This window comes from Lepidochelys kempii, chromosome 20 (genome assembly GCF_965140265.1).
Source record: "Lepidochelys kempii isolate rLepKem1 chromosome 20, rLepKem1.hap2, whole genome shotgun sequence".
Lineage (NCBI taxonomy): Eukaryota > Metazoa > Chordata > Testudines > Cheloniidae > Lepidochelys > Lepidochelys kempii.
Genome location: NC_133275.1, coordinates 2,939,835 through 2,963,145, shown reverse-complemented (window position 1 = coordinate 2,963,145; position 23,311 = coordinate 2,939,835). Strand labels below are relative to the sequence as shown.

The 23,311-nt window shown below is 45.2% G+C and overlaps 1 protein-coding gene across 2 annotated transcripts; it reads left to right on the top strand.

The window, feature by feature from the left end:
- Window positions 1-3,759: 3,759 nt before the first annotated feature.
- Window positions 3,760-16,158, top strand: PTGES3 (prostaglandin E synthase 3). 2 transcript variants are annotated; one of them, XM_073318992.1, is made up of 8 exons: window positions 3,790-4,056; window positions 11,767-11,880; window positions 12,048-12,117; window positions 12,849-12,947; window positions 13,246-13,335; window positions 14,218-14,280; window positions 14,606-14,630; window positions 15,226-16,158. In XM_073318992.1, the coding sequence occupies exons 1-8, from the start codon at window positions 3,809-3,811 to the stop codon at window positions 15,243-15,245; spliced, it is 729 nt and encodes a 242-aa protein (XP_073175093.1). In that variant the 5' UTR covers window positions 3,790-3,808; the 3' UTR covers window positions 15,246-16,158. The 2 variants fall into 2 exon arrangements, with proteins under 2 accessions (XP_073175094.1, XP_073175093.1); XM_073318993.1 differs by lacking the exon at window positions 14,218-14,280 and having other exon boundaries at window positions 3,760-4,056.
- The last annotated feature ends 7,153 nt before the right edge of the window (window positions 16,159-23,311 follow it).

Sequence of the window (23,311 nt, the reverse complement as noted above, 5' to 3'; positions counted from 1 at the left end):
TAAATCTGAGTCAACAGTGTAACTGTTGCAAAAAAACCTTCTGGGCTGTATTAACAGGAGTGTTGTAAGCAAGACACGAGAAGTAATTCTTCCGCTCTACTCCGTGCTGGTTAGGCCTCAACTGGAGTATCGTGTCCAGTTCTGGGCGCCATATTTCAGGAAGGATATGGACAATTTGGAGAGAGTCCAGAGAAGAGCAACAAAAAGATTAAGGTTCTAGAAAACATGACCTATGAGGGAAGATTGAAAAAATTGGGTTTGTTTAGTCTGGAAGAGAAGACAGAAGGGACATAAGTTTTCAAGTACATAAAAGGTTACAAGGAGGAGGGAGAAGAGTTGTTCTTAACCTCTGAGGCTAGGACAAGAAGCAATGGGCTTAAATTGCAGCAAGGGAGGTTTAGGTTGGACTTTAGGAAAAACTTCCTAACTGTCAGGGTGGTTAAGCACTGGAATAAATTGCTTAGGGAGGTTGTGGAATCTCTATCATAGGAGATTTTTAAGAGGAGGCTAGACAAACACCTGTCAGGAATGGTCTAGATAATACTTAGTCCTGCCATGACTGCAGGGGACTGGACTAGATGACCTCTCGAGGTCCCTTCCAGGCCTATGATTCTATGAACATAATCATGAGATTGGCCTAAAAATCATGACCTCTTTATAAAAAGAAATGTCACGTTCTTTTGATCTGCCTTCTGGTTTCTGAGGCTTTAGGTTACACTCGCTTCACGTGTCTCAGCTTTTCTCTGCCACCATGAAGGCTAGGGACTTACTTTTTTCATCCCTGTCTCTCTAGTGATTTTAATTTGCAGAGGAGGTGTCGTTACCCCCATTTTATAGATGAGCAAACTGAGGCACAGAGAGGAAAGTGCCTTGCCTAAGGTCACCTGGCAGGCCAGTGGCAGGGCCAGGTCTCTTGAGGCCCAGTCCAGTGACCTCTCTTGGGCTACAGCGTTTCTTTGTTGTACGGTGCTAGGTACTGTTCAAAAACAGAGGAAAAAGACAGTCCTTGCGATCTCTTGATTTCAGCACTGGGAGCTTTTGGAAATACCCCCAAAATCACAAGAGTTGGCAACTCCGTGCTCAGCTGATGGATCTTCCACCACTTCCTTGGATTGGCGGTGGTGGGAAGTTTTTCTTGGCATTCATCCCTTCTTTACACCCTGTTGTGTAACTCTGAGGGTGGAGTCCCTGCCTGTACTTGCTGTCGGGGTGTTAACATGCATATTGCAGTAGCACCTGCCAGCCTCAGACAGGCCAGGGCCCCATTGTGCTAGGCATGTACAAAGTAAATGACAATACCTGCCATTTTAAAACGCTGCTTTTCTAGAACTTTAGTGGCATTGTCGTGTATGACCATGTAATGAGATGTCTTTGATTGCTTCTCTCTCATTCCCCAGGCCTACAAACAAACCTGTCCTTGTCCAGAAAGTTGAGTGCGGTGCAGAGGGAGGTTTTCAAGACCATCAGGTGGTGGGAGGGAGCTAATGCCCAGTGAAATCCTAAGTGACATGAAAGGAAAAGGCAGGAGCGGTGAAAATGGGAATCTTGCCACTGCTTAGTAACGCTTTTCCCCCGGTGCACTAGAAACTGGGCCGTGGAACAACTCATTCAAACTGATTAGCTACACTGCGGAGAATACAGGCAGCAAGGAACATCAGGTAGAGCGGCTAGCTGGAAGACCCTCATGCTGCGCACAAGCCCTATAGATATGGCTGTTAATCACTGTCTGTCCGTGTAAATCCAAGCAGGCAGAGTTCCGAATCTCCCGTGGGAAGCCTTCGGAGGATGCAGGAAGATGGAGCAGAGGGGGCCGGATGCTGTAGCCAAATTTGGGAAGAATACTGGAGTGTGAGGTTCAGGGAGCCGGGCTCGATCGTTTTAATTAAGACTTCAGCGCTTAGAGAAAAGTGATAGGATTTGAAAGTAGCTGAGGACTCCAGTAGGCTGCATTCAGAGGCTGGTAGGTGAGACTAGAAGGGGTAAAACCTGAAAGGATCTCTTCCAGAGTCCCATTTGGTGTGAGGTAGAGCTGAGTGTGAACTATTCTAACCTGCCAGATGTTGCTTTGAGTCTGCAGGGGCATTGATAGGGCTTAATTATCGATTTGACTGGTTGTCTGATAGAATGGCAGCATATTACACCCTTTATGCTGTTGTTAGGGGGATAAGTGTTAGAAATCCAGATGATGTTTTATTTTTGCCCTGCGGGAAGGATGGTTTGGTGGTTAAAACAAAAAACAGGGAGTCAGGACACTTGCATTCTCTTCCTGCCCTGTGACCGGCTTCCCGGGTTGACCTAGAGCAAGTAACTTCTTCTCCGGGTGCCTCAACTTCCTGAGTTGTAAAATAGGAAGAACACCCACCATACAGGGGTGATTTAGTTGGGGTTGGTCCTGCTTTGAGCAGGGGGTTGGACTAGATGACCTCCTGAGGTCCCTTCCAACCCTGATAGTCTATGATTCTATGATTATCTAGACAATTGCTTCGCTGCCTGGATGTTGCCCTGTTTTGAAAATGCAGCTTTATCCATTGGAAAGGCTAATGAACTCAGCTTCTCTCACTGTTTTGGAAGGAGGGAATCTGTTTCTTTGTTGTTGACTGGGATGTTAAGGCTTTCTAATGAGAGCCCCCCCCCCCGCCCCTGCTGCAATGCGGGTGCCTGCTTCCTATCTCCCAGACAACTCAGGAGAGCTTATAATTAGGCGTGGTGGAATTTGATATATATTTTGATGGATATCCATCTTTATACGTAAACTTCTTTAATATTTTTGCTCTATTTACATGTCCACAATTGTGGGAATCTGTAGTGGGTGGCGGGCAGGATATAATGGTAACGAAAGTTCTCAAGCCCGCATTTTCCTCTGCCTGTCGTTAACATTTCAGTGTAGGACGATATTTTTTCGTAGGGTTGTGTGCGCCCGGTGAAACCGACATTTATGGACATTTGCCGATAAAAATCTGACCTTTCCAAGCCTGTTTTATAATGCTCCCAAAAGACAGGCTGTGGAGGAGGAGCCCTCGTAAATAAGGAGCAAATCGTGTGCATGGCTATTTCCTTCATGAAGGGGGGCTTTGCGCCTTACTTTATGCTGAGGTTTTTGCTTTTACCGTGGGTCATTCTCTAGCCCTCTGGCAAGACTGGGTCTTTCTCTTTATTTTTGGCAAGAGAGCGCATCTCCCCCAGCCGCCGCTCTCTGCTTTAGATGTCCAGGCCTTCCAGGGCTGCCCTCTCCGCGCAGAAGGGGCTCCGCGCCCGTGGCCTCTGACGGGCGCCGTGGGGGCCTGGGCCTGGCTCTGGCTCCTGAGGCCTGTGGATCTCAAAGCCCTTTAAAGGGAAGCGGGGAGGGGACCTGCACCCTGGCCCTGGAGGAGCTGTGCAGCTGGTGGACAAATGGGGGGCGGGGGTGCCAGCTGTTGTGACCCCAGACCCACCTGCCCCTGCTAGAGACACGGTCCCCCCCTTCTCTGGGCACCACCATGGCCCAAGAAAACTACATGTCCCAGCAGCCTCCACTCTCGTTTCCATGGCAATCCTGGGCCGGGGAGCTGTGCCCACACACCGTAGCAACAGCGGGAGCCGTCGGCGCATGCGCCGCGCGTGGGCCGGGGGCAAATTAGGGGACTCGAAAGGGAGGCTAGGCGCGTGCGTGCTGCGACGGTGGGAGACGCGCGTGCGCACTCCGGAGCAGGCTGCCCCGAGCACGCGCGCGTGGAAGGCCGAGAGCCGCGAGGCGGTTGGGGCGCATGCGCTCTGCGTCCGGTCGGGCCCACCTGGGCGCAAAGCGCGCTGAGGGAGCGGGCGCCGGCGCATGCGCAGCGGGGAGTGCGGCGAGAGGCGGGAGCGCGGGGTATTTTGCTGCGTCACCAGCGCCTGGAACAGCCGCCGTTGCCCGAGCGCGCGGTGCATTGTGGGTGCTAGGCCGAGCCCTGAGGAGCCGCCGCCGCTGCTGGCTCACGCTGGTCGGACCCGGTCCCTCTCGCCGCTGCCCGCCCGCGCCAGAGAGCCCCGAGCCGGGGAGCCGCCTGACCCGGAGCCGACCCTGCCGCCGTCCGCCATGTGAGGGGGGGAAGGGGATGAGGGCCGGGGCGGCGCGGCCTGTGGGGCCGGGGCCGGGGGAGCTACTCCCCCCGCAGCGGGGAGGGGCCCCGCAAGGCCGCGGCCCTGGCGGGGGCGCTTTTGGGAGGTGATGGGGAGTCGGGTGCGCAGCTTTCCGGGGGGGGCGGCACGTGGGGTGGGGGGGAAGGTGCAGGGCTTTCGGGGGGCACGTGGGTAGGTGGGGGAGGGGACGCAGGGCTTTTTGGGGTGTGTGTGGGAGGAGGGCTGTCGGGGGGCCACGTGGGGTAGGTGGGGGGAGAGGAGGAGGGCGGTTGGAGGGCTTGGGGGAGGGCTTTCGGGGGGCCACGTGGGGGAGGAGGGAGGTTGTCGGGGGGCACGTGGAGGAGGAGGAGGAGGGTTCCTTTTGGGGGAGGGCTGTCGGGGGGCCACGTGGGGTAGGTGGGGGGCTGAGCAGCTCAGCCTTTAGGCTTGATCACCTGTCTGGGTGTGAGAGAGGGTAATTTGGGGGTGGGAGGCGGGTCCCTACAGCCCAGGGGCTGAGTAGTAAAGCCGGAGGGGCTGGATGTAACCAGCAGCCTTTGTTTTTATTAAGGTGAGGTGTTGTCAGGGTTCCCAGGTTTCCTGTCTCTCCTAGGAGCACCTGAGGTTGTCGCTCAAACCTGTAACTGCCCCCCACCCCCCTTTAAGAATTCATGGAACGATCGGCTTCTGAGCTATCTTACGGCTTCCCTGTTTGAGGGATTGGGCACTTACGTTATATTTCTGGAGCAGCAGCCCTCAATACAGTCCAAAACTAAGTATAAATGGGACACAAGACAGCAGTTTCATTGCTTTCTCTTGTGGATTAAGGAATGCAAGCCACTATATTAATTGCTGTTGGCTGTTTAAGTTCTTTAGTGTGTTAATCTTCTTACAAACCATGTTTCTCAAGCAGCAAAATGTGACAGAAACTGAAACAAGAAACTTACTCTGGCAGACCATGAACTAGTAATGGTCTAGGGGAATTGGGAGATAGGACTCTGAATTCTCTTCACGGCTTGACTTCTGACCTGCTTTGTGATCTTGAGCAAGCCACTTCACCTGTATGGCCTTATTTCTCTTTCTGTTTCTCTGTAAAATGGAGACTCGGGAGGGTGTTAAGCCTAAACATTTGTAAAGTGGTACAAGCATTTACATTCCAAAGCAATGTAAAATATTAGGTGTGTGCATATCATAAAATAACTGAGATCCCAACTACTGTGTTACTCAAAAACTTCCCAAGTTGAATTCTGGTTGTGGCAATTGTATTTTGTCCAGTATAGAATTGCTTAGTTTTGCAGGTCTGCAGCATGGTACCAGACCAGATGATGAATCTCTAGAACAGGGGCTTCTCAAACTGGGGATTGGGACCCCTCAGGGGGTCACGAGGTGATTACATGGGGGAGGTTGCGAGCTGTCAACCTCCACCCCAAACCCTGCTTTGCCTCCAGCATTTTTAATGGTGTTAAATATATAAACAAGTCTTTTTAATTTATAAGGTGGGGTCGCACTCAGAGGCTTGCTATGTGAAAGGGGTCACCAGTAAAAAAAAAGTTTGAGCCACTGCTCTAGAATATACATACAGGCATCCTCATAACTATTTTAATATATTTTAAAGATGCTTATTGCCTTGTTTCTGGGTACACATGTAAAATGACTTGTAATAAAAGCTAGTTTCATTACCTAAAACTGAATCCCACACTCATCAATGAACCAAAATACTCTTTGCCACTATCAGACCCTCAGATAAATTCTTGCTCCCCAAACCAACTTTGCAGCATGTCAATAAAGTGAACCAACTCGGGCCTTGTTGGGGGAGAATTATACAGTAGAGATCCCTTCAGTGAAACCTAGACCCCTATGGCATTCAATACCAGGGAAAGAACAAGATAACCTGGGGTTGATTTGAATGGTGGTGGTATATGGGGAAAGATTGTCTTGGTGTCTAGGACCCCAATCTATTTTAGCACTTCACAGTCACTAGCAACCCCTTGAACTGCAAATGCGGGAGGATACCAGTGCCATCTTTGGAGCATTGATTTTAATATAGTCCATGCAATTAACTTTGCTAAGCTGAGGAGTCACTGTATTCTGCACCAGCTGTAACTTCCAGGTGGTTTCCTGTGTAGTCTGTCACTTCCACATTGCATTAATGCAGTGTGTTCTACATCAGACAAGTATGGCTAATTTGGCAGGATTCTCATCAGATGGAAACTAGTGAAGAGGTCACTGTAAAGTAGGAATTAAGATGCAAGATGAAACATAGCACAGTGTGATGTGCTAGTCACTTAGGTTTAGCACACCAATTTACCAGTAGGGCTGAGGTGGTCTTTCATTATTTGAGAACAATGGCAAACAGAAGTGATTGGCTCTGATCTAATGCACTGTGGTCATAATTCTTAAGTAAATGAAACTGGTTTCCTTGTGTGTGTTTCATCTAGTGGCAAAGGGCACCAGAATGTAAAATACAGATAACTTGTATGGAGAAGGCTACTTATTGTAACGGGCCAGAGAACACTACTTTAACTCTGCTAAAGATACCGTTTACTTTCCGGGTACATGACAGTGTCATGGTACAAATTGTTTGAAATATTGGACAATCCTAATAGTGCATTTAGGACTTAACGAGAAGTTGTGATAGAACTCTGCCTCATTCCTTGTAGCTCAAGTGACCACTTGAACAACTAGAAGCAATATTAAATGAACTTTTTCAGCCCTCCTGGATGAAAGGTGGTGGTTCTTGTGAGATGGACTTGGTTACACTGAGGGAAGAGAGGAAAATGGTAGGCTTTCATGATAATGCGTGCAACTGGTGCCCTTGAAAATCCAGATCACATTTCTCCGCTACTAGTCAGGCAACGTGTCGTGGTTAGTGCTGCATAATGGTTATATAGGTGTGGAGTGACCTTACTGCACAAGTGCACCATAAAAAATTTAGTCTCTTTTCTTCCAGGAAAATTAAAAGATAGACACAGTACTACCTCATCTGGAATTTCTGCTCGTAGTGCTGGTGCATCTTGCATTACTGTTTGTGTTATGAAATTCTGATTCCTGGCACATCATGTGGGGGCCTAAATTAAGGTTGCCATCGACCTTAGCTTAATTTTTAAACACTGACCAGCAGATAGCCATCCAGATCAAGACTTCCAGAGCAGTTTAACCTGACTGCAGCAAGCCATTTTGGGGGGAGAAGAGAGTATGTAAATCTAAAAAGAGATAAGAAAAGGAGTACTTGTGGCACCTTAGAGACTAACAAATTTATATGAGTCTCTGAGGTGCCACAAGTACGCCTTTTCTTTTTGCAGATACAGTCTGGCACGGCTGCTACTCTAAAACGAGATCATTCAAACTTTAAACATAGGTCTAGTGTATTTCCTCTTGCTACTATCACCTACTATCACATGGCTTAAGGAATTGGGAACGGAACCCCCATTTAATTCTAGGGGTAATCTTTTCACATTTGAAGATCACTGTTTGTGGTAGAGGGAACTTTTTAATTCCTACGTGGGCATTATTGGGTTATGCTCGGTCCCAGAAAGATAGAACCAGACCTTAATGGAAACACTTTTTTCCTGTGGAGCATAGGAAAACATAATTGTGAACCCAGTCAGTTGTCTTTGCTATCAGATCAGTCTTCGTAGAGCTGGTGCAAGAATTGCCAATAAAGTGGGTCTCTTCTGTGGTAGCAACTATTTGTGCATGGCTAGAAGCTGTCTTTGAAATTCTCAGAATACTATCCCAAAGTTTGCATTTTTCCCTATTGAGTTGTCCATCACCACCACCATATAAGAACATAAGAATGGCCATACTGGGTCAGACCAAAGGTCCATCCAGCCCAGTATCCTGTCTACTGACAGTGGCCAATGCCAGGTGCCCCAGAGGGAGTGAACCTAACAGGTAATGATCAAGTGCTCTCTCTCCTGCCATCTGTCTCTGCTCTCTGACAAACAGAGGCTAGGGACACCATTCCTTACCCATCCTGGCTAATAGCCATTAATGGACTTAACCGCCATGAATTTATCCAGTTCTCTTTTAAACCCTGTCATAGTCCTAGCCTTCGCAACCTCCTCAGGCAAGGAGTTCCACAGGTTGACTGTGCACTGAGTGAAGAAGAACTTCCTTTTGTTTTAAACCTGCTGCCCATTAATTTCATTTGGTGGCCCCTAGTTCTTATATTATGGGAACAAGTAAATAACTTTTCCTTATTTGCTTTCTCCACACCACTCATGATTTTATATACCTCTATCATATCCCCCCTTAGTCTCCTCTTTTCCAGGCTGAAAAGTCCTAGCCTCTTTAATCTCTCCTCTGCCTAATGCTTCAAAATCAGTGTGATTGTGAATCAGATTTTGTGCTTTTTAATAAGTAAGACACTTGAAAAAGATTTTGATTAAAACCATGTCCACTAAAATAAGTCTGCTCACTTAGCAACATAAAATCCTTGTGCTACTGGAATACTCTCAAACGACACGTTATACTGTGTTTTCAGATTTAACCTCTCAAGTAAGACATCACAAATTAAAAGTTCAACAAAAATAAAATAAATAGTTTCCGTTTTACAAACATTTTCTTTCCTTCAAGCTTCTTATCCTTGGTTCCTAGTATAATCAGAGTAGTGCTTGAATAATTTTAGGTAGACTCTGCTGCAGTAACTGGACAGAAGCATACTAGAGCTATATGTTCAGAACAGCTCTTTACTCTTTCTGGCAAGAATGAAATTAAACACCGAAACACTGCCTTTAGTGTGCTGGGAAAACCATCCGACACTAACCCTGAAAATTCTGTTCATAAAATAAACTTACAGAACCTGCTGAACATTGCATTATAAGATGGATGGAGAAAATCCCTTGCTAAATGTGTAATGGTGCATGTAAATGTGCTTGGCTATTGGTTTTGTGTCAAACGTTGCAGAATACTTCATGCTTGACTCAGTCAACTGAGAGTCTGAGTCAGAATCTTCTCAAAGCTTTACCTTTCAAAAGTGTAGCAGTGGTCTGTTGAAATGGTCTGAGAACTTGTCCTTGTATTAAGATTCTCTTTTTGGCAGGTTATTGCAATTCTTTAACAGGGAGGGTTGGACTGCAGAGCACCTTGTTCTCAATCCCTCCATGTAATGGCAGGAAAAAGCTAATGTCCCACGCATTCTTAGCTCTTTACATGTGTTGTATATACAAATTGCAAATACCCATTCTTTCAGATGCAACTGAACGCTCTAGACTTCTGTGGTATTAATAATTAACTGTTAGCCAGTATATTGAGGTAGTCAAAATTTATTAAAGAATAAAACCTTGAGACCACTTCTTTAAAAGTTTCTGATATATAGGAATGATTTACTGAACTCATGAGCAGGACTGTATTTGTGTTCCAGCATTGCGGTTCTCTGTATCTGAGATCTGCCCTTTAACATTATAAATGGGTTACTACTGTCCTACCTCCCAGGTCTCTGGAGGAAGGTATCCCAAAGTCCATTGCACTTTGTGAAAAATGCTTCCTGTCTTGTGATCATGGCAACAGCAGCTTATGCAAAGGGGGGTGACTAGTCTTTCCTCCAGAATGCAGAAATTCAGTTATCCAGCCTGGCTTGCATGTCAGCTGTACTGATCTGTCAGGTTTTGCTGGGAAGTATGCAACTGGGTATACTGAAGCATGTTAGCTCTTCCTGTCAGATGAGTATACTGACACTTAACACTGTCCTACTTCTAGTAGAAATGGTACTCCAACTTGCGCCTGCTTGTAGCATTAGCAAGTTGTAGGGAAGCCAAAGGATTTCCACTCTTGTTCTGTGGTACTGAGACATGTGGAAGGTGCTTGCTTGTGCAGTTATCTTTAGTGACCCTAGTGAGTCCCGTTCTCCCCCCACCCTGCCCTACAGTTAAGGTGTGGTTCTGTTTGTCAGTGTAACTAGGACTTAGGCATGGCTAACACTTGGCTCAGGCCTTGGATTCAGATGGGAACAACCACATCCTGCTGCAAAACAGAACCTGTCTCTTTTATAACACCATTGACCAAAAAGTGCCATTAAATCATACTCGCTCAGTTCTTTTAAAGGTCCTGAGATCAAGTCTACCCACTTCCTGCTTAATATAAGACCAACTAGTGAGAACTTCAGTATAAGGCAATTTTCAAGTCTTGTCTGTTCCTCCAACACTAGACACGTACAAGGGATCCGTTTAGAGCTGGTGTTAAAAGTGACCTATAGAGGCTAGGCAACTGAACTTATAAGGACCTCAAAACCTTGACAGCAAAGCTAATAAATTGATTTGTATAAAGTCTGTCACCCTGAAAGAATGCTGTCTCCTTTACTAGCTTTGCTTCCTGGGCACCTAAATACAGCCGCCTATGCGGTGTGGTTTCCATTCTGCAGCAAAAGCATTGATTGCTCTAGAGGAGGGGAAACGAAGCTATGGAGGGAAATGAGAAGTAAGAATCTAATTACCCAGGTCAGAATTTGTCCAGGACACTGATACTGCTGTTTGTACCACAAGTGACACAAGATCTCGATGGACCTTGTGTGGTCAGAGCTTCAGCTTTACATCTTATCCAAAAAGCAAAAGATCTGATTTGTATTATTCTGGGGAGTTGGTTTACCGCCTACTGAATTGTGAAGTGCATATACTGTTGCACGTGTGTTCTTTTGAGGCCTCCATAAAGGACTGAGCAAGTCTTTATCCTACTTAGGCTGAGATCTGACATGATCAACTCAAAATGGTACAGTTCCTGGAGACTTGTCATGGATGCCCCTGTTGTATTTTCCTTAGTTTAACTTGTAATTACATGGCTCCTGCCCACTCTCTGCTTTTGTAATAGGGTAGTTTGGAGCGGAGGGATAGCAGCTTTTGTGGGGAGGGTTTTATAAATAAAGTGAAGTGTATTTCTAACTCCTAATAAATCTCAGCACTTCTAAATAGCAGAAAAAATCTCATTGCTAAGTCTGAAAGACTACTCTCCTTAAAACTGTCTGTCTAGGTCCTGTTTACAAACCTGTGCGCTTGCTGGCCATTTCTAATAGCATTCAAATGCAAATTAAACTGAGCTTACTCTTTCTTACCAGCTCATCTTCAGGAACTTGAGTCTTCTGATTACTTTTCTATTTCATAGAGTTTTTAACTAGAGAACTTGCTTCAAAACAGGTATATATTGAGTCTGGCTAAATAGGAACCACTCAAATTCTGCTATTCCAGTACCTTTGAGTTCTTGCTATCAGACAAGAGGCCTGATTGCCTTAAGTGTATGATCTCTTCATTGCATTTCATGAGCTGTGATAACTTTTAAGCATTCAAGGAGTGTTACCACTTTGCAATGCTTTTGGGGGATTAAACACTGAGTAATTTTCTATTCTCTCTCCAGCTTCTATCTACTTTTCAACCTAAGCTCCATTTGGGCTGCTACTCACACTGCAATAAGCAGCTTAGTACAATATATCTCATAACTGCAAAGACTACTTTCTCTTGCTGATGAAAGTCGCTTTAATTGCAGTGAAAACTAGACAGATGCTATTAAAGCTGTTTGGAAGAGGGAAGTGTGCATTAAGTGGCAATGTCCACCCTTGAATGTGCTAGCAGAATAGGACAGAGCGTACCAAAGCTCAGATCTTTAAAAAAAATTAAGAAATAATTTCTCTTTAACAGAGACTTAATTAAATGGCACAAGTTTTCAGTTTTGATCTAATTCTACTAAATGGTCTGTTTTTAGGCAGCCTGCTTCTGCGAAGTGGTATGACCGAAGGGACTACGTCTTTATTGAATTTTGCGTTGAAGACAGTAAAGATGTTAATGTAAATTTTGAAAAATCCAAACTTACATTCAGGTAAATAACTGAAATCATTGTCAAGTGGAAGAGAAATTTCACTATCTAAACGCTGACCTGACCCTTTTTCTAACTAAATAGCTAGTACCTTTATTTTATTTCAACTATGTTTGCTTTGGGACTTTTCAGTCCAGCTACATAACTAGCTTAATTCTTTTCTCTTACAGTTGTCTTGGCGGAAGTGATAACTTTAAGCATTTAAATGAAATCGATCTTTTTAATTATATTGATCCAAATGTAAGTATTTTCTGAACGTTTGTCCTCTGTACCCTTAATAATTATACAAGAAAAAGGGACTCTAAACATGTGAGGTACTTGGATACTATGGATAATGAGCCCCATTAGTAACTTAGCATACCTAAAGAAATTTTTGTCTGAGAAAGGGATTTCTGGTCCGTCCTTTCTGCTACTTGAAGAGTGGCATGTCAAAGTCTGCTCCTGAGTACGTACATATTGCACTTCTGTGTGCTTCTCACCACTGTTCTTGCACGTCCTTTCTTAGCTCTCCTTGCTTTATTCTTGTCCATCTTTCTCAAGGGACCAAAAACAAACACAATCAGCATCATTGCGCCTGTTAGAGCAGGTATATTTACTAGCTTGTAAAATGTTCCTGTGCAGGAGTGTGGGGTTTCAGTCTCGGATGGATAATGACTTTTTGCAGTCCTGTCCTCAGTTTGAATCCTGGGCCCAAAATTGGGGGGAGGGATTATTTTAGTACATGGTAAATCACAGTGCAATGTTCTGTAGACACTCCAGTAGACTTTGGTGATCTATTCAAGCATTCATTGTAAAGAGTTTTCATGCCATGTGACAGGAGGCAGCTACTGTATATACTTTATTCATCTTCTCAAGCATAACTGAGTGATGACCTCTCAAATGGGTGGGTGAATGCTAGATGTATACATTTTACTGAAGTTGCTCCTATATCCTGACTCTACCATGTTAATAGGACAATTCTTTCATTCCAGGAATCCAAGCATAAAAGAACAGACAGATCTATCTTGTGTTGTTTAAGAAAAGGAGAATCTGGCCAGTCATGGCCAAGGTTAACAAAAGAGAAGGCAAAGGTACACTTCTATTCTGTGGGGGCTTGAAGTGTGGTTGGTTGTTTTTTGGTTATACTCATGGAAGCAGTGGTCACTGCCACTCAAATTATGGAGAGTCCATATGTCATGCCAAATGATGAATGGGTTAAGTATTTACTGTCATTCAGCCCCTCTCCAAACAAAATGGCAGCTCTTGAAGAACCTGCCTACATTTTGCTAATGTGAGGGAAGACTTTTCCTGTCTATTTCCTCTACCCCCACACAACCCTAGAACAAATATTTCTCCCTCAAGGAGATAACTGTTTGTATTCCTGTGTAGCTCAACTGGCTCAGTGTGGATTTCAACAACTGGAAAGACTGGGAAGATGATTCAGATGAAGACCTGTCCAATTTTGATCGCTTCTCGGAGGTGAGGGAAGAGGAGAACCCAAAGGCCTGGGTTCCATTTTGGGGTTTTGGCTGCAAGCAATAGCTGGTGGCTAGGCAATCAGACCACTTTAGTTGGCCAAGGAGCCACTTGGTCTGTTAAGACATCAGTACCAATGCACACTCATTCCACATTAAACTCCAGCTGTTGCCAGCACCAAATGGGTGACTTGGCAGGTTCCAACTAAAGCAAATCAATTTTAGAATTGTAGCAATTTCAAACATAATATATAAAAACAAAAAAAAAACACTTCACTGGCTGCTTCTTCTGTATGTTTAATCTTTCCTTATGATGATCTCTTAATTGCACTTTGAAGAACCAGGCTTAGTGCCAAGGGAGGCCTGCACAGCACTCAGAAGCAGTAGACCAAGTGCACATAGGTGGTGATAGAAGGCATGTCTTCTCCAGAGCAGAGACTGCCAGTTCTGAGCTGTGCAACAGATTGTGTGGCTGTGGCCTCTGATAAGATTACCAGATTTATTTGTGCTTGTGACCAAACCTATACTTAACATGCCTCTTCAGAGGTAGAGGACAGCTAATGCATTAATTTGACTTTCCATCAGATTGAGATGCAGTAAATTTTAAAACAATATTTTGAATCTTGAATTTTATACTAATTGAGCTACTCTGCATTCTTTCTTGGGCTCTTCCCATGAAATATTCTTAATGAAGATGCAGTAACTACTGCACTTGTGTAGAAGGGTTTACAGAAAGCACAGTGGAGACTGACCAAGTGGAACAGGGCTCTGTGATAATTGGGACTGTTTTTAGACTTGGAATGCAGTATTCCTTGGGTTTTACAGAGAATAAGAAAACGTCAGTGAGGCAAAGTCTCTAATTTAACACTAGTTCCCTTTATAACAGATGATGAACAACATGGGTGGAGATGAAGATGTAGATTTGCCAGAAGTAGATGGAGCAGATGATGTAAGTAGTTTATGGGGAACATCAGATTTGGGAAAACCTACTTTTGTGTCCTCTGCAATGACCTCAAATGGTAGTGGCTTTACCACCACAGCTGTTGTGCTTGAACAAACCTTCAGCTGTGGTTCTTGGTAATTCTGCCTTGAAGCATGTAGGGTGTACCAGAGGTATAGAGTCCTTCCTGGAGGTTGTCACAGTAAATCTGATCAAAAGTATGTCTTAAACATCCTCAGTTTAGTGGTGGTGTTTACTGAGCTAGTGTCAGGGCAGAAGGAGCAGCTTCAGGAACAGCTTGACTTATTTGCTAACTTTTTTCTTCTTTCTCCAGGATTCACCAGACAGTGATGATGAAAGTAAGTTATTTTAGCGTGCAAATTTTTTTCTGAGCACTAGTCTTGCATAAGCTTTGTTTCATCCAAAGTAGGACAGTCTTGTGGAGAGCTTGCCAGCACTAAGCTTTGTGCTGCATGTCGACACAAGTCACTGTGTTCTAGTTAACCTGCAGTGTGTACTCAATACAGGTCTAACTCTTACATCTGTCATCTAGGCAGTGTGGTCTAACGGACTGTCGAATATAGAGTCATAAACTTTCCCAAGAGTTGCAAGCATCACTTTTTAACTTTGCAGATTGCTGCAGTCCCAACAACAATTGTTGAGGCTAGAGACTAATTTGCATCTCCTACATGGTGCTATGTACATGCTAATTGACTGACCTCTTGTATTTCATGTAGCGGTTAGAGGACTCGTTGTCAAGTTGCTCACGTATTTGAGAACCTAACTTGTCTTTTCACCGGTGGACAAAGTAGCAGAAGCATTCTTAGAAAAGTCTGCTGCATGCTCCTTAGACTGGTGCGGGGATCATGTCTGTACAGCCCCTAGTGCAACAGTTTGTAGGTGATCTGTGTTCAAAACAAAACCCAAACACTAACGTGCCACCTTTATCCTCAGAAATGCCAGATCTGGAGTAAGGAGAACTGTCGTCTTCAGGGTTTGGGGAAAGAACTTCATCACAACATTTCATAACCGAAGAATTCCTGAGTTGATCGCTCTAAAGGCAGATACTGCATCCTTTAACCCATGTTCAATCTGTTTTAAATGGTTTCACTGATGGTTGGTGTGTACCATTGTTCAGGGCAGTCTTAAGCCACATGAGGCAATAATGTTATGCAGGAAAGTTACTTTTCCAGACTTCCAAAAAACAATTGAGGTGTAGGCAATCGCTACAAAATCAGTTGCAATAAAAAGGGCTTAAAGCCTCCTTGCCTCCTCATAAGACATAATTACAATGGGAAGATTCTCAATTTACAGGAAGTGGTAAATTAGCGTTTTCCCCCTCACGGTGTGGACTGCAGATCATTTAAAATTTCAGATTTTTATACCTGGAACTCAACTGACGGAAACAATGTTTTAATTGGCTTACAAAATTAAACTGGTAACACGCTATACCTCTGCGGTGTCTTCAGGTGTATTCCACTAATGTTTTAATAAAAAGGAAAAACAAATTGCTTCACTTTGTTGTATTTAATCACTAGTTAGTGTTCCAGATGTATCCTAGCTAAAACTAGTGACCCCCTAACTTAAATGGGTGAAGCCTGTACATTTGGTATTGTTTGACCCTCAAGCTTTTACATCTCTTAGTACAGAGGGGTGAAAGTGGCTGGCTGTACATTGTTGCTTGTCAATCTGTACATTTAGACCAAATTGTATTTGCACTGTTGGTATGGAAACAAGTGACAAAACATTAATACACTATTGGGTTTCTGTTTCGTTTATTTTGACCAGCTTATTACAAAACTGAAAAACCTCAATCTGTGTTAAGAGCAGAGGGGATTTTTTTTTTTTTAAATGTCTACATTCTTTCTAATAAACTGTTGAAGACTCCATGGCTGTCCTTTGAACTGTCTGGTTGACTGTAACTTCGTGTATTCTTACTATTTGCTGGAATGGATTTTTTTTTTAGTTGGATTACTAGTGTGGGATTATTTCAGCTGTTCGAAGGAGGCAAGTTGTAATGTTCCCAGGAAACCTTCAGAAAAGTGAATCTGTAATTGAAAATTGTAGGTACACTTTGACAACAGTTTAAAAAAGAAGTGTTGTGATTTGACTAAAATAAAACAATGTTTTGTCCTCCTCCTAAATCTTTGAGCTTTTGCATTTTGGCACTTTTAGTTCCCCCAAATGGCCCTTGGGCTTTGTCAGGCTGCTGGGTGCATTGGTTCACGATTTCATGATGTTCTATGTCTGGACTCCCAAGTGCAAAGCTTCACACGGGTACAGCTGAAGTGTGCTGCTCCTGATGCAAACAGGCTCTCAAGGATTATTTCCGTATTCTAGTGCCTACGATACTACCTGCCCTAGCCTTGTGGCCACGCACATTTGTGCGTTCCATAACTCTAGCCTGGTCTCCTTTCAGTACATCTCTTTATGAACAGTCAGTTAACTCACCATGACTAGAGTTGGGTCTCCATGAAGATTACGCCTTCTGCTGAACAGTCTTGCCATGAGTTGGTCCCTGCATGCAGAGACCGAAACCTGCCAATGTTTAGCCTTTCTCATGCTCCAGGTATGGGAATTAGGGAACAGTCTGGTGTTGCTAAGTCCACACGTCTTTTAGTTTAGAATCAGAAAAGCACTTTTGTCTTTTGAGCAGTTTCTCTCCTCTACAGCAGGAGGCTCCTGCTTTGTACCATTCCTCAAAACAAGACTCCTTCCAGTGGTCCGTCTACACTTAAACTGCAGCGGCCCAGCTGTAGCGCTTCAGTGAAGCTTCTCCTGTCAGCGTGGTTAATCCACCCCCCTTGACATAGTGCTGCCTGCAACAGAGTTAGGGCAGTTGAAGTGCATCACTCGCAGGTGTGGGCTTTTCACAGCCCTGCATGACAGCTGTGCTCATGTAAGCTTATAGTGTAGGCCTGGCCTAACAATTCAGAGCCACAGGTGCAGAAGCCCAGAAACAAATTCAGTAAGCACAGGTGCAGGTGTGTAAGCGGCTCACCTACCTCAGACTGCAGGGCTGGGCCATTTGAATCTGCAGGGGATGCAATCTGTAACTGCTGGTGTGACTCTGCTAGAGGAATACAGGAATTGCAGAGTGAAGGCCATAGAAGGGAGAAGATGGATGCAAATTGATCACCTCTGTTGCCTTTTGATCTTAATTTAAGCCCCATTGGTGCTGGCCTTAGCCTTGACACTATCTGATGGGAGAGGAGCAGTGAGTTGCCAAAGACACTGCAGAGAAGTGGGCCAGGTTCACCCTTAAAGGAAAGGAGATTTCCTAGGCTGGTAAGCCTTGATAAAGGAGTCACTTGTGCCCATCAGAAGAAAGCTGGACCAGCCCTGTGTGGACCATTCTCCGGTGCTTTGTTAATAAGATCATTAATAGAACTGTGCGGGTAGGGCTGATGACAGCTCTGCTACCTGCCAATAGGTACATCAAAGAACGTTACCTGACACTGTTGTCACTTATGGTTTCACCTGGTACCTTCTGCAGAACAGGAGCCTCTGGCCTCTTCCTGGCACAACATACATCAGGCTTCATGCAACTAATACTAAGATGTGACCCTGCTTGTTCACTTTTTGTTGTCGTTCTGTTACTGTCCCTATATGCTGTTGTAGTCACAAGCCGTGTCTCCCTCTGCTCAGTGGGGATGTCTACTTAAGCAACTTCCCTTTTAAAGGGGTCCTAAATATTGTTATTAATAGCTGGCAGTTGTCCAGCTCCTATATCTAATTTAGGTCCAAATTACCTGCTTCAATAGAGTCGCTGCCCTTTGAGGGCAATTGCCTAAACCCCTGCATTGAATATAAACACGTGGAAAAGAACTGGGCTATCTAGAAATGGAAAACGCATGGGAACATGAGAGAGGCAGCTGATGCAGAGAAGGTGAATGTTCTGTGAGTCCTTGCACACATCCATTCCACTGCAGATGTGTGCCCCCCGCAACCCTCTTCAGTTCCTTCTTATCGCCAGTGATTGTCAGAGCGATTCCAGACTTGTGAGGGAAGCACTTGTCGCTCTGTGTATGTATCCCGTTGTTAGAAGTTAGTTAATTAGTTGTCGTTTAGCCTTATGTAGTTCTTAGTGCTAGGGTTTCATTTTAGGACTTTTGACCAATTTTTCTCTCCGTACTGGAACGATGCCTCACTGGGATTTAAGCCCTGATGGATTTGTGCTAAGCCTGTGCTGGCCAGCAGCCCACTCCCACCCTAGTTATGTGTGGGAGAACCCCGGTTTAGTGACAAATGTCACGTTTGTAAAGGATTCAAGCCCTGCTCACAGGAAGACAATGGGGAGGCTCAAGTGCTGCTTATGGAGGCTCCATTTTGAGTCATGTCACGGGAAAAGCACCCCAAATACATCAGCTTCGGTACAGAGTGCCCCACCGGAGCCTGCCTGTAGCCTCTTGTTCCCGTTCACCAGTGCCAGAGAAAAGAGAGGCCTTTCTCAAGTTTGGTGCGTCGATTGAGTGTGTTTGTACCGAAGCCAAGAAGAGACAGAGACGCTGAGACTCCCGTTGCCTAGGGAGAGAGGATTGCTGCCTCCAGAAGCTGGGCCAGGTCCATCCAGGCTGTCCCCTGGAAGATCGCTGCAGAGCAATTGACAGTGCTGTCCCCAACCGCCCCAGAAGCAGATGCAGCTGCAAGGGACCTGCTTAGCCTGTTGGTACCAGTGTTGCTGGCAATACAAAAAGGTGGACGGCTGGGACTGATACATACAGCTCCTACCTCGCTGCGTCTAGACCCTGCAGTGCCATTACCTCCCAAGCTTCCGCAGAACCCCGTGCAATCGAGAGGCAAGCCTCCGATAACATCCCCGGGCTTGGCTATCCCTCATCAGTCCTAACTGGTTCTGCCTCTCTGTCAGAAACATTCAGTTTCTTCTTCAGACTTTGGATGTGATACCATCCGTATCCCTTCTAGAATGGGGAACGTCTCCCCTCACCCCCACCCCCGGCCTTATTCTAAGGGACAGTGGTCCAGGCAAGGATGGGTCTCAGGCCCATACCAGTGGCCATTCTGGACACCCTGGGGCCCCTCCAGCAAGGACCTCCACTCACAAAAGCTTATGCTCAAATAAATTTGTTAGTTTCTAATGTGCCACAAGTCCTCCTTTTCTTTTTGTGAATACAGACTAACACGGCTGCTACTCTGAAACCTGTCAACTCTCTTGTTCGCTGTCTACAAGAGCGCACAGAGGGCGTCCTGCTCTCATCCACTTGGGGCGTCCCCTAGAGCCGGAAGATGGATTTAGCCACATCTGGGCATAACAATCACTCTTGGTGATCAGAGAAGGACCCACTCAGCAGACCCGCTAATGTGTTTTGTTTCCCTGGAAGCTAAGCAGCTCAGAGGTGAATCGAGTTGTTTCTATGAAAGTCTCAGAGGCGAATTGCCTCCAGGCAAAGCTGGGTCAATTGTGCTCCTCCCAGCGAGTTTCTGTAAAAGGCGGCAGCAGCAGAGTTGTCTGTTCAAATTAATACATTTTCCCTACTATGTGGAGGAGGAAGGCTGAGCAGGCTAAACATACTGCTCTTAGCTCCCTGATATTTACATGAGCCTTGAGACGACCAGGGATCCTTGGCCTGCAGGGACCGCATATGATCTCCCCAGCCCAGTGAGGATGCATCTGACTAGAGTGAGGGTTGGCATCAAGGAAACAAAGGGGATCCCCTAGGCAGACTTGGAGGGGATCCGTCCACCAATCCAGAGACAACAGAACTAACACCGGCATTCGAGCCGCTCCATCCAAATGGGGACGCTTTGGGGTAGACGCTGACGCTCGTCGTGCTGACCTACATCTGTACGTGCTGCCATGTGACCCAGACCGAGGCAGCTGCTTGCTGGGGGGACAGGGTATGTTTTGAGCTGCAGCACTTGGTCCCCTAACAGCTGGAACCTGCATTACAAAAGCCTTTCTATGGTGGAGTCTGATGGCCCCCATGAACTTAACTCTGTACTGATTTGCCTTGGTTTACGGGGAGTCCCAGCGGGTCGAGCTGTGGCTACATGGGATAACGCTTAAGCGTCTGTTCTGTGGTGTGCAGATACTGGGCTGTGAAGAGAGTGTAACGCAAACCAAGAGGAGTGGTGTTTGCCTGTACCCTGAGGAGCTTATGGTTGAGGGAGGGAACGAAAGCACCAGAGTGCCAACAGGCAGAGATGATTTTTACTGCTTTCCAAAAATGTGTCCCCGAAGTCCTATCAAGGGGCTGCTTCCTCTTGGGCCAGTTAAACTCAGAGCTATGGGGCCAGTAAAGGGGATGACAGGTATGTATAGGTCATAGACAGGTTATACCTCTCCTGGCTTTCCCCCCTATGTAATGGTAACAGGCAGGGCTCATCTTAGATTCTATTAATTGCTGTTTTCAGTCCATATCAGCTTGAGTGAGAGTCCCTGTGAGTGTGTGCGCACTGTAATTCTTTCCGTGAGGGCGTAGATGTAAAACAGTGGTGGTCAGGCTCTGGGCATATCCAAAGTCCTTTTATAAATCCCTTCTATGGGGGGTGTCCCCGCCCTCTCTGTAGCTTGAAAAAACCACATGCAATACTGTAAACGTGAGGAACAAGACAAAAAGGATACTGCAGTTCGTCTACCTAGGGATACATAAACTGCAACACGGCCAAGGCTTAGTCTGCTAAGTCTAGAATGAGAATAAAAAGTGCAGAATAACTTTTAGCAAGTTGGGGGCTATTACTCATGCTAATCTGACTAGTCAAACTGTCAATTGCTTGGAGTGGGGGCTCATTGGCCTTGATGGGGATTCTTTCCATTGACTTCAGTGTGTTACGGCTCAGGCCCTTCATGCGTCATGCTTATCCCCTATAAAAAGACAGCTCACCTTCCAGCCAAGGGTCAGCCCTGTCCCCAATTTGTGCCTGTCCCTTTTGATCTCTGCTCCAAGCGTGCGGTGAGAATGCGGGTGGCGCAGTGAGCGTACCTGGGACTACGGCATGGAAGAAGCATCCCTGTTTCAGAAATGCTGGCCAGTAGTTCTAATTTTAGGTCTGCACTTTAGCAGGGTCTATGGATAGCTTTGTGCAATGGGGCCGGGCTAGCTCAGGAGGAATTTCGCTTACTGGACTGTTGTTAGAGGAGGCGTAAGGATTGGCCGAGTTACAAAGCAACACTTCAACCAAGGACAAAGAGGCACAATACGCAAGCTCCTGTGACATCAGCATTACCTTCCGGTCCATTTGTCAAAGTGGCTACATTTCAGGGCAAGGCTAAACAATAGGCAGGCAAAGGAAATCAAGCTGCAGCCAGAGGAGTTTAATAAATAAATAAAATCTTTTAATGATCAACCTTGTAAAACTCCCGTGAAAATTACCAGTCTGGGCAGAAGATTTATTCCTTCTAGCTTACCACAAAGAAGGATCAGGAAAAACTAATCATCCCTCCAGAATAATCATCTCGGGCAAGTAGATTTTTTTTCCAGAGCTGCTCTGGTGTCTGTATTTCATGCCCAAGGGTCAGAGTTAAGGATCTCATGGATGTTTTGTTTTACTGTAAAGCCCTTGATGTTCATGCAAAATTAGGCTTGGGAGAATTGGATTTTTATGGGTAAATGTTGGTTTCGCTGCATGCCCGCAGGCCAGCAAAAGAAATATTTCTGTTGGTGATCGTTGGAATTTACAGAGAGGCAACGTAAGAAAAACGCTACTTGAGAACTTCAGCTGTTGATTTAAAGGAGATCTACTTTGTATATTTTGACATGTGATGTTAACAATTTATGTTTGAACAGTTATAAAGCTTGCACTTTTTGATTCTCAACATCTACTGTACAGTCATTAAACTTTAGAATCAATCAAAAAAATTTAAAAATGTTTAAAATCTGTAATTTTGCACAACTGTATCAATTAAAAACTAGAACTGAACAAATTCTTAAATTGATATCTTTACATTATATTAATAAAATGAAATTCTGCCCACCCTGTTTAAAAATGATGTGGATCGGTGCTGGTAAGAATTACGGTCCCCAATTTGGTAATGAGCTTCTTGTGGGAGCATCTCATAGTTAAAAGACAGGAGTGGGGACACCTGGTTTCTGCTGAAATTGATGTACTCTGCCACCGTTCGCAAAGCGGCTCTCAGCACATCGGTTGCCCTAGCTGTAAAATGGGGGATAATAAACCACCTCCATACTGGGGATGTGAAATAAGGTGATTGGCTGTAAAGCACTTTCAAGGCCTGAGTGGGGAGGTTATTTTAGCTAAGCTTCCTATCGTATACGTGCATTGGTGTGCAGCCATCTCAGGTTTATCTTGATGATCGGAAGGTCTCATGTTGACCGATCACGTCTTGCTCTTGCTATAGCATGTGGATATGAATTACTGACTTCAGAAACCTCCACCGCCTGCCTTATTCAATGATGTGATTCATCAGTGTTCTTCAAAGGTTTTGGAACACTTTTTGTGCCTAAACTGGATGGGTCAAAGCTGTGTACCCTTCCCTGTTTTTGGAGTCTCTTTAGCCAGGTGTAGATAACTCATCCGTGGGTCTTGCTCATGTGGTGGTGGTAGATTCCTGTGTATGACCTGGGATTACAGAATCTAAGAGATACCTATGTTTTGCTCCCCATCCTGTTCAAGACTTTCCTTTATTCAAAATTTTGGATGTCTGATTATTAGTATCTTTCTTTCTTTTTTTTGTATAGCACTTTTCATCACAAGGGCAGGGGAGCCAACATGGTTTAGAAACCGATGGGAGAACGGATCACAGGGATACCTTCCCTCCTCCCATATACTCTAAAATGCAGCCACCTCTGAGTGGATCACAGCAGCTGTTTATAACAGTGCAAGTTTAGGAGAGGAATTTCTGGAGAACAACGTGTCCAAATGAAACTGGTGGGTTAGGGAGACAGTGTAATTACCATAGTGAATGGGTTCTCAGCGGGGATGTTGCAAGCAACCACCCTTCTTAAGGGCTAGATGGGAGAAGGGTTACTGAGTCATGGGTGGGAAGAGGTTGAGGCTCAGTGAGATTCTAGCCAGGACTCGGGGACTAGCCACTGCAAAAAGTGATGTGGAATTTTTA